Genomic DNA, 17,500 nt, shown 5'->3' on the forward strand with positions numbered 1-17,500 from the left:
TTCCTTATGTACTATGTTACTTTTCATCCCTGATCATGATCAAGGTGTTTGAAGATGTTGTTGAGATTCTTGACCCAGAGATGAATATTGACAGCGAAATTGGAGAAGATGAGATGCAGGTAGAGGAAGTGAATTGCTATCTTCGCAATAAAAGGAGGATTGTAATACAATGTCATGCAACTACATGTTAGTCATCACTGTGATAACGTCACTGTTACAATGTACAAGATCAACATTAGTATTATTAAGAACTGGTTCACGGGATAAATTTATGCAATTCAAGGGTTTTCATTGGCTTAGCCATCATGTTATACAATGTATGAGCCATTATACCATGCTCTACAAATACATGTACAGTTTGCATATGCATATTTTTTTGGTTTGTTTTTATCTTATTTTATTTTTAATTAGTTATTCCACTGGCACTTGCTGGACAAGAGATGATTATAGCCAACTTGGTGCTACATGCCTTGTAGGCTATCTACCATCTCTTATCTGACGTGTGCCCATGAAATAATTGTTAATTATCATGCATTCCAAGTTAAGGTTGTTGCTGCCTTGCAAGGTTTTGAAGTCCAACACAAAACAGATATAGAGGATATTACACGGTGGCGAGAAGATATGAATTTTATGTTTGAATGGCAAGAACAATATCTCATGAGTGAGTGAAGCGAACGAGTGAGATATTGTTCTTGCCACGAGAACATAAAATTCATATCTTCGAGCCAACATGTAATGTTCTTTTTATTATATGGAGAAACCAATTCAACAAAAGCAAAAGGCGGGAATCGTGACTTCATTGAACGATATGACACTCACAAAGGTGACATACGGAAAATACGCCACTCGGGTCCCGGATGAAGTAGCGTATGGAATCTACGAGTGGTTTAGTTCCCAGTAAAACACTCTTCTCCATATAATAAAATATAATATCATGGTGTTTTATTATCTTTCAAAGTACCTTCAGTTGGAAAAATAACAAATTTTAAATTAAATGGTTAGTTTAAATGTTTATCTTTACCAGGAAAGTGACCAGGAGGATACTGAGGAAGATAAACAAACTATTGCTCAAGATGAAGCTCAGGTAAAATATGCATTGTACTTCAATCTGTGATTGTTAAATTGTCAGTAAATTTGGATTTTAAAAGAGATGTTTCAGTGACAGTATTTGGGTGATCTTCAACCTTTGTTATAACTGTGCCTTGTGTGACTGTCAGCAGCCATTCACCACTTTTACTGTACTTGTGTCAAGCTCATGACAGACCTCTGCACTCCCTTTTTTGGCCAATCAGAATAAATTTTTATATGTCACATGTTTTACGCCTTTTTGCAGTCCGAGAAAAGTGGAGAATCAGGAAAACTAAGGTAAGGTATTGTTAGTAACTGTTTATCAGTAGAGATCCTGCTGTTGTGCTGTGCAAGTTGTGTGTTTGTTATCAATGATCATTTGGCCACTTCCAAGTTGCGTTTTGCCTCTGTGTCAAAATGAGTCTGTGGGAAACTATTGATATGGAAATGTGTTCTGCCTAACATTTTATTTTCATGCAAATCAAACTCTTTTTCATTTGAAAGGTTTTGCACAAAGACTCGTTTTGAAACAGAGGCACAAGGTAACTTGGAAATGACCTATTCCATGACTACTCATGAGTTGTGCACTTGTATATCAGATGTTGTGGAGATAAGGCATACACATATTTGCATGAAGACGCCACAAGAATTTTGTCTGAACTGCTTCACATATGGTCTAATGGGCCACGCAGGTCGCATGCAGCATTAACACGAGACAGTCTACTCTTACATTTTAGGACAGTACTGTACTGTGTCGCACGGTAATTCTTGCTACAGATCTTGGTATTACAATGTTTTTTGTTTTGATTTGTTAACAGCAATTCTGAATCTAAGGACGAGGCCAAACTCACATACAAATGGCTTCCTAAACAAGAAGAAGTGCAGAAAGAAGAAAGCAAGCGAGCCAGTCGCCGTAAGGCAGAGTCTCCAACATCGGTAAGGATTGACACCAAGCTGCAAAGCTTAATTCGTTAGCTTTGATTGCCTCTGTCAACCCACCATTTAGTGCACCATAATAAGATATGGCATCCTCTTGCCAATAAGGACCCCCACTGACATAGAATAGACTGATAAGGCAAGTCAATTAAAATGTTATCTTGGTTTGCTTTCTTGATAATTTTAATGTTATATTGAACACTGTACATATCACATTATGATGTTTAAGCTGAAAAAGAAATAAGCTCTGCATCTCCAATATAAGTGCCCCCTTGCCAAAAAGTGCCTTCCCTCAAACAAGCTTTAAATTAGTATCCAGAGGCTAAATTGCAAAGGTTTCATTAACATTTTCAGCTGAAGGGCAATTGGTTTTCACAGACAGGCAAAACCTTTTAACCTGAACATCTTTGTAAGAAGAACTCTCCTCTAGATGGTCAAACCAGGCAGGCAAAATTATCCTCTCAGCTGGTCAATTTGCCTAGTGCCCGGCCCTTAATGAAATCCCTTACATGGAATCATTACTTGGAAATCCTGAGGCAATTTGCTAAAGGGTTTTGGGAACAAAGTGTACTGTAACAGTACAACTATGAATAGCTTTTCCATGCTTTCAGTAGCAAAACCAATAAATCTAGATGTGAATTATTAAATGTTCCTCTTTCAGGATGCAAGAATACAGGAAGTAACAAAAGAGTTTTGCGAGTGGGTGGCAGGTTTGGTAAGTGTTACAAATGAACATCTTATCTCAGTAAACCCTCACTTACTTACAAGACTCTCCATAATAATAAAATTACATGGACTGATTGGATTAAACCTACCAAACATGACATGAGGCCATTCCCAAACACTGAGAAGAGAATTGAAAATCTTTGGAAATGTGGTTAAACACTGTCCCATGTGTTTGATAAATGTCAATCAAAACTTAAGAAACAAGGGAGATTGCAAAAAAAAAAAAATGTACTTAAGATCAAATATCCAAACATTTTGAACTTGATGAATTACTAAATAAATGAGTTTGAGAATTTCACTAATTCCTAATATGGTGTCATCTTTTTTTTTTTTTTTTAACCAACACAAAGGGAGGGCAAAGCAACAATATTGAGGAATCAACAGTAATGAGCTTATTTGCCAGTGGTTATGAAACTAAGGTTAGTGTCCAGTTTGTGTAAGAACATGTACAAATGTACAATGCATACAATACAGGTTATTCCAAAATGGCCGCCATTTAAGTATTCTTTTGTTTACTTGCAAATTAGCCCTTTTTACCTCGTTCATAAACTTGAAATTCAAAAGAATAGTTTCCCTTAAACGAGGCAACAAGGACTCATTTTCAAGGAAACAAAAGAATACTAAAATGGCAGCCATTTTGGAATAAGGTGTATGCTTAAGAATTCTGTACAATTGTGACTCAGATCCTGCAGCAGTAAACTTTGCAGTCATCCAGCACATTTACAGTGTACTTTCAGTCATGGTACAAATGCATGGGTCTCATTGGTTTCAAAGGGCAGTGATGAACATGTACATTAAACACTTACTGCATCTTTCAGTAAGTTAAACATGCAATTACACTGTAGTTCAAAACCTAACAAATGATTGTGTTTTTGGCCCCAGTCAATCATTATTGTGATGACAACCAACACCTTGAAAAAAATGAAACGTCAAAACAGACAGAGATCTATGAACCAATCCCCAAAAATGTGCGCTTTTTGAATTTGTTGAAATAAACTTGTTTCCCGAGAGGTCTTCTAAAATGGTTGACAACAACAAAATCAACACTTTGGTCTGTATGCACTTCAATGCTTTCAGTTATGATATGTTGACTGTTTGAGTTTTAGATATTCCATGAGTTAAACTAATCATTGTGTTTTCCTGATAACAGCCTGCACTGTCAGTACCTATCCATGTTGTTGAGCTGACAAATGTTCCACCTGAATTAAGAATGAACACAGGATCGCCATTACCAAAGCCCAGTGATACAAGACAAGTACCAGAAACTGAGAAGGACAAGGTGGGAAGTAGTTGCTAAAGGTTTTTGTTTATTTGTTTACAACTGAAAAGTTGTTTCATATATGAGAATGCTTAAACTCCTATCAGATTCGCAGCTTAACGTATGAGCACACAAAAACCCCTGTTTCTAATAACAACGTGTCCCTATAACAGTCAAACCAGATTTTGTTTTGGCATAAATTGTGAGGCACTTGAAACAAATAAAGTTAACAATGAAAGGGGCTATAATGATAATGTGTCCCCCCCCCCCCCCCCCCCCCGCCAACTTTACAAAAACTCACTTCCAATCAGACCAGATTTCTTTTGATGGAAGATTTGCAGTGATGTAACACATTGATTGGCAGGGCTGGAAGCAACTTCAGTCTGTCAATTCATAGTTACTCAAGCAAGTTACCAAGTTTCATTTCCCTACATCACTATAGTTCACCTAGTTGTTGCTGGTAGGTTTTTATTTGAGAAAATAATGAAGACTTCTAGACTTAATACTGTGTTATTGAATATGTCACTTTGTAGGGTAAAGCTAAGTATACTCCAAGCTGGGTGAAGGTAAAGTATGGTGCATGGTACCTAAGCCCCAGGACTTGGAAAGCACGGCCAACTGATGAACCATTACAAGATCCTAAAGCACAGCAAGATAAAACTTTGTCTGAATCCAAGAAGAAAAGCCAGAAACTGGTAAGCTGTACTGTTTTGCAATACAGTCTTGTAAATTTAGTTAGTTTTTAATTATTAGATTAATTGACTGTTTTTACAGATGGGCTAAACCTTTTTGAACTGAACTTTTTTGTAATTAGAAAATCTTTCCTCCAAAATTGTCCTCACAGCCAATCAATTTGCCCAGTGCATGGCCCTTAATGAAACCCCTGACTTGTGGCAAGTGTTAGCTCATTTATAAATTAGGTCAATGTGACATACAATGTGACACAACTGATAGTTACATGTAGCTAATTAAAAGTAATTTGTTAACTCTTAGTCATCATGATAACAGTGGATTATAACAACACTAACAACAGTGTGTGTCCCTTTACAGGATAGCGTACTCTCCACTATGCATGGAGCAAAAGCCTTCAAAGACTTCATTGACAAGAAGAACACCAGAGTGCCAGAATTTCTTGAGGTAGTTTCTGAACAACAAGAACAAGCCAACAAAACAGACACAGATGAGACTTCACAAGAGAGGAAAAAATCACGTGCCATTAGTACAACAACACAATTTGGTTCAACTAATTATGTATTCTGAGACTATTTAACGTGACAATAGTGCCACAATGCTTTAGTCATCACAAACAGGTAGAATTAATGAATAACTAGGATGCTGCAGAAAGTAATTTTATTCTTTGAAGCATTACTTTTCAAATTGTCCAAATATAAATACATTTTGTCAATATATTTCATAGTACAATATTTATTGTATATTAAAATAAAATTATTTTTGACAGTAACAATAGTGTCAGTTCATTGCAATAAAGAACAGTCCTGCAATTAACCCAACTGCCACTGACAACATTAAAATGGTGAGCGAGTAATGCTGAAACCAAGATGGCTCAATTATTTCTTCCTTTTGCTTTCTTGGTCGACGTTTCTTCCCTCGCTGTTTTCTTTCAAACCACTCAAGTTCCTCCTGTGCAGATAAAAATGGGATTGCAGCCCCATGTTAGAAAAATCTTTTGTAAACTCATTGAGCTCCACATTTCATTTTGAGTCAAATCACAGACTTAAAGTAGCCTCTCAAGACTACAGAAACAGAATTGTAATGTGAAGTATTCTTTTATAGAATCATGCATTTATAAGTTGCAATTTCTGGAAGGATTTATATTAAAGACATCAATCAATTGAATGGCAGTAAAAGCCAGCAAAAAAATCATGACAGGTCTTTTGCTTTAGGAGGTATCATAATTTGAACAGGCAGGCCAATGCACAATGACAAGCCTTCAATGCTTTTCACTAACAAACTGGTTTAGCTTGCCTAAATCCATAGATTACCAGGAGTGAGGTATCACCCTTACCAACGTCAGAATGTTTGGAAAATAATTTATAATGCAATTGAATTTGCTGACAGTGGTAATGTGGCCAAACATTACAGAACTTTATCATCTGTTCTTTTTGACATTCATTTCTATTGACACACACTTTTATTAGCAATTTCTCCTTTGTCTTCCTGTATCTCCAAATTATAATTTGGACAAGAATGAAACATGGCTTGCACACAGTGAGAAATGTTAAGCTTAGTGCGACTTTCAATAATTTTAAGGATCTACAAAAAAATTAATAACATTACCTGCTGTGCTCTAAGTTCTTCTTGTTTCCTCATTTCTTCCTCCGTAGTTGTCTCTTTCTTCTGTTTCATTTTATGTGCATTACAATCTTCATCGCAATCTAACTTAGCTTCACCCCTTTGGACCATGTGACATGGGAAATCCTTGAAAAATAAAACAAGAAACTATTCAGACAATCTTTCTGAGGATGTATTATAAATTCAAACAACTAATTAAAAGTAGACTGGTATGATTGAGTAGTTTTTCCTAATTTGAATGGAGTTTTGTTGTATTTGCTTGACAGAGAGCATCACTTTTTTGATAAAACCCTTTTTCTAAGTCTAGAACTAATCTTTTTTTAACATAACCAACATTCCCTACCAATTCCACGCTGACTGAGGTGGCACAAAAAAGTTTTCAGCACTTTCCAAGACTTTCCAACAACTCTTTAATAGTTGTTGGTACAATCATGGTATCAAAAAACTGCCCAATCATTAGTGAACACATTCTCATTTTCATGAAACAATAAAACTACCATAGCAAGAGTATAACTTGCTAAAAACACTCTTAATTATTTACAAGTGGTTTTGTAAGCCTAGACCAGTATCTAAATGATCTGGTTTTATATGACAATATAAGTCAACATTTGCGGGTAGCAAATGACTTCAAAAATTTTACAATGTTGGCCACTAAGAGACCTTTCATAGTAAAAGTTTTGTTGCTTGAGATATTGCATACGACTCTGAAGTAACCAAATCATGAGAGCATGAGCCATCAAGGAGAAAATGTCAACTACAAATTAAAATAATGTCTTAATGTTGACTCATTTCTTTGCTATAGACCTGTGGATAAACATGTAGGCTTACTCTCTTTTTGCGTCGACAAGGACATCTCACAGCTGTTTTCCTGTTGCACAGTTCAGGGGAGGGACAGGGACCAGCATGGCAGTTAGAAGAACATCTGTGACCGCACGCTGCTAAGATCTTTGGGCATTGATTCTTGCATGACATCAGCTCATTGCTTGTTTGTTCATCTGCAGATGTCAACTCACTACAAAGGAAAACGCAATTAGGAAAAAGCAATTTGCAAACTCCAAAATAGCATTATGTTTCATGTAATATATCAACCACGAAAGACCGTGTCTGACCACATTTCCAAACACCAAGGAGAGAGTAAAGGAAAGAAAATGCGATGTGTAATAAAGTACTTTTTGACAAACTTGAGGTGTTTGGAAATCTGGTCAAACACTCTCTTGAGTGTTTGATATACATTTTCTCTATTTGAAACTATGCTAATTAAGATAAATTAAGATCAGGGGACCATTTCTCAAGGGTCCCGAAAAGTTTCTGGGGCTTTCAAGAAACAGGCCCCAGATAACCAAACACTCTCATGGTCATGATTTCCTCAGCTTAAGCTTGATGAATTATTAAAATAAATTTGAGAAGTGAAAGTAAAAACAATGGCTGATACAAGTACCTGCAAGACACATAAACAAGCATCAAACGACAGTGACACGGAAGCTTAACCATCTGTTTGCAACTCGGACAATCTCCTGTCAGTAGTTTAGAGAAAACAGACATAAAAAATAGCACTGAAAATGGCTGCGTACAGTATACGTAAGAACTTCAGATTGAGTGTTTGAAAACTAAATTGCAACAAGTTTGAGGTGCTTAATTTATTAAGTTCAGGAAAATTTCTTGACAACTCAGTATCAAATTCTGACTGTCATCGTACCTGGATGGCATGGTAGTGGACAATCATGTTTACATCCCTCTGGTCGAGGCTTCGAACAAGGTTCCTCACATACTTGACATTCTTTTCCAGCCTGTTGACAATAACAAGGCCATTTTTTCCTAAATTGTGGAAGTGCTCCAAAATTACAGCTTTGTTTAAATCAGGTGACCGGACAAATGTGTCGAACTATCGACCTATCTCTATTTTACCTACACTCAGTAAAATTCTTGAGAAAGCTGTGCATTCACAGCTGTACCAGTACTTGGTTACGAACAATCTACTCACAAGGAAACAGTTTGGATTCAGGAAGGGGTTTTCTACTTGTTTTAAATATCTTGGAATTTTAATATCGTCTGATTTTACCCGGACAAATCATGTCGAATATATGGCAGGGAAAATTAACCAAAGGCTTGGCCTACTTAGGCGCATTAAGCATTTATTACCGTTTATGGCGCGCATTCTTTTTTATAAAAGTCTTGTCATGCCCTTATTTGAGTATGCAGATCTAGTTTGGGGTGACAAGCATAATGTAACTTTGATGTCTAGCCTACAAGTTTTGCAAAATAAAGCAGCTAAAATAATTTTAGATCGACTGCTGTATTCATCTGCGTCGCATGCATTAGTGACTCTGAAGTGGATACCATTAGAGAAAAGGCGTTTCCAGCGAAGATGTGTGCATGTATACAAATGTCTAAATGGATTTATAAATCACGAATTGACTTTAGTAACAAAACAACATCAGCATAATTATAACACCACACATAAAGTCAATCTTAGACTCCCTGCATTAGAACGAATTGGGGAAAACAAAGAACTGCCTATCACGCTGTTGATGATTTTAATTCTCTCAGCCAGATAATACGAGACTCTGCTAATGTACATATTTTTAAGAGACAGGTTTTTAATTTTTTAACTTAAGTGTTTTATAAATTTCATATTTTTAGTTCTATTAATTAGTATTAATCTTTGAGGTCCTTTTCGAAAACCACATGTACGTGAAAAAGTTTCCTCAATAAAGATTATTATTAAACCTTGTAAGTTAAGGCAAACAGAGCCTGCAGCCCGATATACTGAACATTATGTTAATTTGTCCTGACTACCTTTTGTGTGAGACAGGTTTAAAAGTGAAAATTTTACAAAGAATGTGTGGGCTAATTAACAATTTTGCCACCCAGAAATTTGTCATGTTTTTAAAAACAAACTCTCTTTCAATATTACACCCAAAGACCCAATTTTACAAAAACAAAATTATTAAGTTTTACATGTTTGGAGTCAATTTGTATCAAGCAAAGCTGGCTTTCAGCTGCCATTCTTGTAATAACCTACTTTTCAAAATTGTATAGTTATCTATGTATGTAATTCTCTGTATTCCCCTATAGAGTGGTTTTCATTTGAGTGGCGAAAAGTTATTGGTTTTGCAATTACTAAGCTACACCATTGGCTTAAAAAACTCGAGCCAACTTTTCATTCAATAAGAAGTAAACCCAAAATCAATCAGGACTTGTTTGCACATGGTTTCCCATGGTTTGTGTCAGCTACTTGTAGTTACTTTGATATTTCCACTGGTTCACTGTATTGTCTGTGTCCTTTGTGATTGGCTAGAATGATTACTTTGGTTTTGGTTTTACAACACTCAATCAAAAACTGCTCTATACATGTAATACTGTACCTGTCGATTATCACTCGAACCAGTGACGACATGGCACTCCAGCTGGCAGGTGTGATTTCCACATGACAATTGGCGGCCACATGCTCGAGTACATGAAAATGGCTTTGCTGATGAACATGGCAGAGAGCTGATCTATGAGGAAACCAGCTTAAATCTTTAACACCAAACCACTGAAGTTTGCAAATTAAGTGTCAAAATGGTTATGCAGCTTCCGTTGAAATAACAATGTCATACTGTCTGGTACTTTTTCCCCTGAAAAATTTCAATATCCCGGGTACAACTGTACATTAAAAGGGAATTCAAGAGCAATAGCTATCTACCCACCTCATGCTTGCCAAAACAGCTCCTAAAAGATGAGATTGACTTCAGTTAAACAGAGTTCATAACAGCCTGAGCCTTTATTATATATTAGGAAACAACCCAAAGAAAATACCCCCACTGATTAGTTAAAAATCCTGTTTCTATTTAACAATTAGATTATGAGCTCAAGGTTTCTGTTGCATGATAGTTGAAGAGGGCGCAGACCGAGTCAACTATCAAGCATAGAAATTGAGAGGAAATAATCGAATTATATAAGTATAAATCTAGTAGTTGTTCAAAACTTTAATCTAAATCCTCTTCAAAGACACCTCAGAAAACACAAAGAAGCGGCCACCAGTGCACGCTGCTATGATATTCATTATCTACAACAAAACAGATAGTGAGTAGCATAGCCAACCAGAGAATGGCATTCACAATAGAATGTTAGTAGATTTATACTAAAACTTTATAGAAATGCAGACCTAGCACATTCAAGCTGTTGGTGTGCTGATGGCGCAAACAAAGAGAATTTACATTTTCATGATCAAAGAAACCAAGTTGTTTCCTTTTTTTTTCATCATACTGATTTCTAAGAAATAGTAATGTTCTCTGTGTTTGTATGGCATCTCTTGTTCTTCCAAACTTCCACTTGTGTTTCTATTAAACAATTAGATTATGAGCTCGAGATTTCTATTGCGTGATAGTTGAAAAGGGTGCAGCCCAAGTCAACTATCGCGCGATAGAAATCTCAAGCTCATAATCTAATTGTTTTAGTATAAATCTACTAGCTGTTCAAAACTTTATCTAAATCCTCTTCACAGACACACAGACACAGAAAATACCAAGAAGTAGCCGTCATTTTGTTAACAAGGGCACACTGCTACACTACTCACTATCTATCACAGAATAGATAGTGGGTAGCGTAGCCAGTCAGAGAACGACATTCATGACAGAATGCTAGTAGATTTATACTAAAGCTTGATAGAAACACAGAACATGCTTTCTATTTTTTAATCACAGCAGTATACCAAAAGGGAATGTGTAACTTACATTTCAACTGGAACAACACAAGGAGGGCAAGGCATTGGCTGTGCAGAAGTGACATCTGGGTTTGAATCAGAAGCTGAAGGCCACCCACTGAGAGGTGGCTGAAAAAAAGAAACCCACAACCACATGTTGGAGAATATTAAATTAACAGAAATATTGACTCATTTCCTGGCTTATCATCAGAGCTTGGTGGTATGTGTTTAAGCACAAACTAAGGGGACAAACCTTTGTGAGTTTAGTCGGGTCAGGTTTATTGTCATGGCATTTGGCAGTACAGACATGTCCACAAGAGAGTGTCAGATCACAGCTTTGACGACATGGAGGGCAGGCCCCGTAATGACAGTGATGACGCTATGGGCAAGAATAAGAAAATGTACCAAGACATACTGTAAAATCATTAAGAAAATTATATTCAGAGAGACTTAATATTTTCAATAATATTCTTTTACCCAAAATGTTTTTCTAATTAATTTTAATTGAAAGCAATTTTTATACATTTAAATGAAATTTAACCCTGTTAAGAATAAGGAGATTATAAGGGTGTTTCTTTGGCATATATATTCATTTCAACACTGTCACTGAGTGGCCAGTGACAGATGTCCTACAGTACATCACTTATACAACAGCAGCCATATATTCCAGTATGATGGTGCAGGCGGCATCAGCAGTTTTTTATTTGGGTCAGACTCAATCCAGACATTCTCCTGGCATGTTAAGAAGTGCTTTTTGTAACTTCAATCTTCTGCTGGCATTGTCAGTGCCACTGGCTCTCTAGGCCTGGGGTGCTTGGAAAGCTCCTGGTTTGGGTGGGATGTGGTCCACCATGATGCTGAGGTGTTACCACTGGCCTTAAGTAAGTTACCCCTTCTGGACAAACTTTTAAGTGTGGCATAACTGTCAACATTTGCCCTACTTAATATAACATAGTAATGAACTATTATTTTATAAAGTTCAAACCTTTCGTTTTGGGTGATGACAATCTGGAGGATGGCTGAAAAATTGTCAACATAACAATTAGACGAATAATTATACTATTCTAAAGAGGAATTAATGAAACTTGATTTAGAACTTGAAAGCCGGTGTCATTAGCATCTTGAAAAATCCAAAATGATGGATGGGGGAAAGAAAAACCGGTTACTAGGTACATGCGTGTACTTGTACATGTACATGTACATGTACTGAAAGGGGTGCTTCACAAATGGTCTTTCAAAAAGCATGGGTCTAGCAAAATTTCATGGGTCTTGCATTCTTGTTTTTTAAAACTCTTTCACTGAAGTCTCAGTCTCTCAATTAAAAAAGGCACAAAATTAACATCTTCCACTCGAAAAGAAAAACGCTAGTCTCACCTTCTTACAAAGTCTCACATATTTTACTACTCACCCCCCCTGAATCTTGAACTTTCAATATTTGGCAGGCCAAATCTTGAATTTCCAGATCTTCAATTTTCAATATTGAGCAGACCAAATCTTGAATTCCAAATCTTTAAGATTTTCAATATTTGGCAGACCAAATCTTGGATTTCCAAATCTTGAATTTTCAATATTTAGCAGGCCGAAATCTTGAATTTTCAAATCTTGAATTTTCAATTTATGGCAGGGCAAACCTTGAATCTCAATTCTTGAATTTCCAAGTTCCAATATTTAATAGGTTAAAATTAATAATCCCTAATAAACTGCAGTGTACAGAAAATCATACACTGTACATGTACCTGCAAAGTTCAGCACACTTGGGTGGTTTGGTGACTTTTTCTCGTCCACATGGTAAGGTCAGTACTGTAGCACCACAGAAACACTTCACATCCACCTGAAGGGGACAAGGGTAACATGGACCTACAGGAGTGATGTAGAGATTGAGGACTGTGTCAAACTTTGAAGTAATCAACCAGCAAATATTTCAACAAAGCTAGCAAAGCTTTGCTATCAAACTCAGTATGCTGGAACATGAATCATAATCCAATGATGTATGCTCCTGTCATGCATTAACAAAGTTAACCATTGGCCATTTCCATTGGCAATGTTAAACTATAACAATAATCATTAAATGCTGTTAGCTGTACATGCACCAAGTTATGATGCACCTGTGAAAAAAGAAGTTTGCAGACCACTCAAGGAGCTAAAGTTGCTCTAGGAGATGAACTCTAACTAATGCTTCCTTTATGCTCTCCTTACTTCCTGTGTGCAACATATATGTAACATGATAAACCATGCTACATGATAAAGCATGTTAAACTAGTTAGTTAGAAAAACATGTGTTGCATTATAACATTTTTTTGAAAACGAACATTAAACTATCGATCAACACATATCCTTCACTATTGAAGAAGAAAATAATGAGCAGATGGCTTTCCTGGACACCTTGGTTACACGCAAGGATAATGCTATTATTACTGATGTATATCGAAAACCAACCCATACCAATAGGCATTTGGATTTCTTCTCCCACCATGACAAACAACATAAGATCAGTACAGCTGAGACTTTATTACATCATGCAACTAAACTGCCGCGTACGAAACAAGGAAAAGAGGCTGAACTTAATCATGTCACTGATGCTCTGCATTCTAACAATTACCCTCAAAATGTCATCTCCAACATTCTAAAGAGGAAATCTTCTACTCAGTGCACAAACTCCATCCCAACACCTGAGGAACTTGTTTGTATGTTTTTCAAATGGGCCACACCCTCCGATTCCTCTAGTTATGCAGTCCTCCCCTACATTAATGGAATTTCTCAGCCTCTAAATAGACTTCTTCAAAAACATGATATTTGAGTTGTCAGCATGCCAGTCAAGACATTACAACAGGAGTTTCCTTCTCCTAAATCTCGACCTCTGATTGAACTTCAACCAAATGTGGTTTATAAAATATCTTGTGCTGACTGCCCGTGGAGTTATGTAGGCAAGACTGGCAGATGCTTTGAAACGAGAAAAAAAGAACACATGAGGAATGTGATGTCTTACGCAAGAGGTTCTAACATCGCTAAACACGCTTGGTCTTCAAATCACTCTATTGACTTTAAAAATTCCCAAGTGATTGACAAGGGTTCTTCACATATTCGCAAGACGCTAGAATCCCGGCACACCGCTTCGATAGATTATGCAGATAACAATTCTAGGCCGCTCCCCAATCAATACTCTATTTTTTTAAAAAAGAACCATTAGTTTATTATCACTTTTATTTTTCCATTTTAATATATTCTTTTTATAGTTCCACCTATTTTTGTATATATTTGTAGTTGTGAAGGTGAATTAATCAACATGACACGAGCGTGGGACAAAGAAAAATTCTGAGTCCCCGACAGGAATCGAACCCATGACCTCCCGAACACCAGGCGGGCGCTCTATCCACTGAGCTACAAGAACTCATGGAGAGCAAGGTCATTTAACTGAGTTCATACATGACAGGTGTCCTGCATACTGCTAGGATCAACGCTATCGAAGGCATCGTGAGTAGTGATAAGTTAATAAAGATGGTGAATTTTAAGCTCGGTAATGAAATGTGAAGGTGAATTAATCAACATGACACGAGCATGGGACAAAGAAAAATTCTGAGTCCCCGACAGGAATCGAACCCATGACCTCCCGAACACCTGTCATATATGAACTCAGTTAAATGACCTTGCTCTCCGTGAGTTCTCGTAGCTCAGTGGATAGAGCGCCCACCCGGTGTTCGGGAGGTCATGGGTTCGATTCCTGTCGGGGACTCAGAATTTTTCTTTGTCCCATGCTCGTGTCATGTTGATTAATTCACCTTCACATTTCATTACTGAGCTTAAAATTCACCATCTTTATTAACATATTTGTAGTTGTAATCTTTTCCTTTTTTATCCATCGAAGGCTGTAGTATGACAGCCGAAAGCTCTGAAAGTTTTAACTTTATATAGCCAGTAAATGTTTTTTATAAACTTTTAATAAGAACATTAAACTGTAAATGACAAGCCAATTTGATTAAAAGTTTTTAATTACAGGAACTGAGCTAGTGGTTTCACACTACGAAGGATTCACTATTATTTCACAATATATTTACCCTCAACATTGAGCTATTTATTTGACCTATAAACGTACTACTGACATGCATGTCCTTGCTGAAAATTGTACTTCAAATAGAAATAAGCACGGAATAATTTTCAAGCTAATAGAATACAGATCAAAATGTTTGATCATAGTGAACATCTCATAGCATATCCATCACAAGATTCTAAACAAAAAATAATAAATACCTCCGACCACAAGCCCCTCCCCCAGGTATAAGCTACCCCAGTTATGAGCCCACCCAAGTTCACACCCCTTACAAAGTTGTATACATCAAGGACCTCCGTAGCCATCATTTTATGGTCAGATATATTTTAAAACCTCCTTGAGCAACCCTCTTTTACGAAAGTCTTATGACAGGAACCACCAGGAAATGTTTACTTAATGGCCAGTAACTTTGATTGTGTACTTTTATAAATTATTTAACTACTCATCTACCTCTGTGACACTGTGATGGGCATTTGTGATTCCTACAGTTCAGGGTTCGGTTACAAGTCAGCTCACATGAAGGACAATGTCCATCACAGCACTGCAAAACAATCAACAGGAAATAATTGATTGCAGCGTTGCATGAACACGATGTAACACAAATATTCAGGTAAGGACTCATAATTTACTCCGAATCAAGGTTTGGAACATTTCAAACTCCACACAATGCTTCAGCTCCTGAGTGGATGCAAAAACAGCCCAGGGAAAAATAGCATACGAAGGTAAGTAATGTAGGCCAGAAGATAAATAAAATATTTAGTTTCAGTTATGCTGCATTGGACCATTCATTTCTAAGCATTTTCCATTCACAGAGGATATTACACAGTGGCAAGAAGATAGGAATTTTATGTTCTCGTGGCAAAAACAATATCTCACAAGTGAGCACAGCGAACAAGTGAGATATAGTTCTTGCCAGTCGAACATAAAATTCATATCTTCAAGCTAACGTATAATGTTCTTTTTATTACATAGACATGCTGATGACACCGTTTTTGATGATTTTCCAAAGATTTCCGACCACTTTCCAAAGACTTCCGAAGATTTTCCAAAATTGTTCCAAAGGCCAGACGAACATTTCTGAGCATTTTCCGAACATTTCCCAACATTTTCTGAAGACTGCTGAAGATTGCTGAAGACGACCAAAGAAGATCCAAAGATGTTTCAATCACACAGCAACAAATTTAAGGGTAGTTAAAGGGACAAACGAGAAATGTTATCAAACATGATATCTTCACATGTGAGGATATCATATCATTTTTATCAATTTGTTACCACTCGGTATACCACTGACTTTTATATAATAATAAAAATAAACCATGTATTACAAAGTTAAAGAGGCACAAGAAGAGATCTAGCAAATCACACGCCAAATATCAGTCTTTCAGTTGAATCACAACTTCCTTGTCCTGTCTTCTCAGCCCTAATTGCTTTTTATTACTGATTGATCCCTTGTGCCCTCTTTGTTTGGGTCATTAATGGATAAAAAACAGGCACTTTCATTGACTGTCTCTTATAATGCAGACCTAAAAGTGGATTAGACAGACAATAGCCACCATTTGGCTTGAAAATATGTTTGGGTATTTGCCGGAGGACATTACCTGTTCCGAGAAGCAAACAGTTTCCTGAGTGTAGCTAGAGGAAAACTGTGAGGAACAGATAATGTCTAAGGACATATATCTGTTGTGAGCATATTTTTGCACAAAAGGGAGCCTATTGTGTTTATTATCCTTATAAATTAATATTTTTTTTTGTGGCACACACAGTTCTGAAAATTGGGAATATCACTCAGATATTCCCAGTTTTAGCTGGGTTTATTCAGTCACTGGACGCATTTTTTAAATAGATCAATCGCTCACAAGCAAAAATGTTTGCTGGATAATTTTATAGTTAATAAGGGATATCTAAAATGTTTTGCATGCAAAACTTTCAAGTATATATTTTGTAAAGAAAGAAAAGAATGTCATTGGTTAAAACTATATATTCTAAGCTTACCTTACGTTTGCAGGGGTGACGTTCACATTGTCTCATCTTCAAACACTTGACTTCACAAAGAAACCCCTGTGAACACAAGACATTCTTCTCCCGCTTGCCACAACGACAGGTTTTTGTAACCACTTGTCGGCACACCCCACAAGATCCTGTGTGACATTGTTGAGTACATTTATGCCTGCCACAAGCTAACGGCTTGTCACAGGTCCCCCCGCAAGTCGGAACATCTTCAGTACATGGCAGTGATAAAGCTGTATGAAATAATAGAGATAAAGTTAAGAAATTTAAATAATGTGAAACTAAAAACAAATCTTATAATTAGTTAAAATAATTTAAATTATTACACAATAATTTTTTTTATAGAGAATGTCTATCCTTTTTACATATGTCATTTTATTCTTGCATTTTGATTAGTTCTTACTTATGATCTATTGGAAGACAGATGCATGCATAGATGACATCATTAGCAATGTTTTTTGTT

At 36.6% G+C, this 17,500-nt stretch overlaps 2 protein-coding genes and 1 pseudogene across 2 annotated transcripts in view; 2 read left to right on the forward strand and 1 right to left on the reverse strand.

Annotated features, from left to right (window-relative positions):
* The window catches only part of LOC110066968 (protein FAM47E-like), an 8,560-nt gene extending 3,107 nt beyond the window's left edge, over nt 1-5,453 (forward strand). The window contains exons 5-13 of the mRNA XM_089273037.1: nt 45-119; nt 1,025-1,084; nt 1,334-1,365; nt 1,887-2,004; nt 2,666-2,719; nt 3,081-3,149; nt 3,881-4,009; nt 4,522-4,683; nt 5,039-5,453. Of these exons, the coding sequence (XP_089129163.1) occupies nt 45-119; nt 1,025-1,084; nt 1,334-1,365; nt 1,887-2,004; nt 2,666-2,719; nt 3,081-3,149; nt 3,881-4,009; nt 4,522-4,683; nt 5,039-5,248 (909 nt within the window). The 3' untranslated portion in view covers nt 5,249-5,453. The remainder of the gene's footprint in view (nt 1-44; nt 120-1,024; nt 1,085-1,333; nt 1,366-1,886; nt 2,005-2,665; nt 2,720-3,080; nt 3,150-3,880; nt 4,010-4,521; nt 4,684-5,038) is intronic.
* LOC110066932 (NF-X1-type zinc finger protein NFXL1-like) overlaps nt 5,322-17,500 on the reverse strand; it is a 22,029-nt gene continuing 9,850 nt past the window's right edge. The window contains exons 9-21 of the mRNA XM_089273029.1: nt 17,023-17,270; nt 15,481-15,571; nt 12,722-12,842; nt 11,971-12,004; nt 11,239-11,364; nt 11,017-11,114; nt 9,991-10,012; nt 9,667-9,798; nt 7,998-8,088; nt 7,740-7,815; nt 7,130-7,313; nt 6,287-6,427; nt 5,322-5,629 (exon numbers count right to left, since the gene is read on the reverse strand). Coding sequence (XP_089129155.1) covers nt 5,459-5,629; nt 6,287-6,427; nt 7,130-7,313; nt 7,740-7,815; nt 7,998-8,088; nt 9,667-9,798; nt 9,991-10,012; nt 11,017-11,114; nt 11,239-11,364; nt 11,971-12,004; nt 12,722-12,842; nt 15,481-15,571; nt 17,023-17,270 — 1,535 coding nt within the window. The 3' untranslated portion in view covers nt 5,322-5,458. The remainder of the gene's footprint in view (nt 5,630-6,286; nt 6,428-7,129; nt 7,314-7,739; nt 7,816-7,997; nt 8,089-9,666; nt 9,799-9,990; nt 10,013-11,016; nt 11,115-11,238; nt 11,365-11,970; nt 12,005-12,721; nt 12,843-15,480; nt 15,572-17,022; nt 17,271-17,500) is intronic.
* LOC149103430 (uncharacterized) lies at nt 8,174-9,111 on the forward strand (annotated as a pseudogene).

This window comes from Orbicella faveolata, unplaced genomic scaffold (genome assembly GCF_042242905.1).
Source record: "Orbicella faveolata isolate gen_17 unplaced genomic scaffold, um_ofav_v1 contig_35, whole genome shotgun sequence".
Taxonomy (NCBI): domain Eukaryota; kingdom Metazoa; phylum Cnidaria; class Anthozoa; order Scleractinia; family Merulinidae; genus Orbicella; species Orbicella faveolata.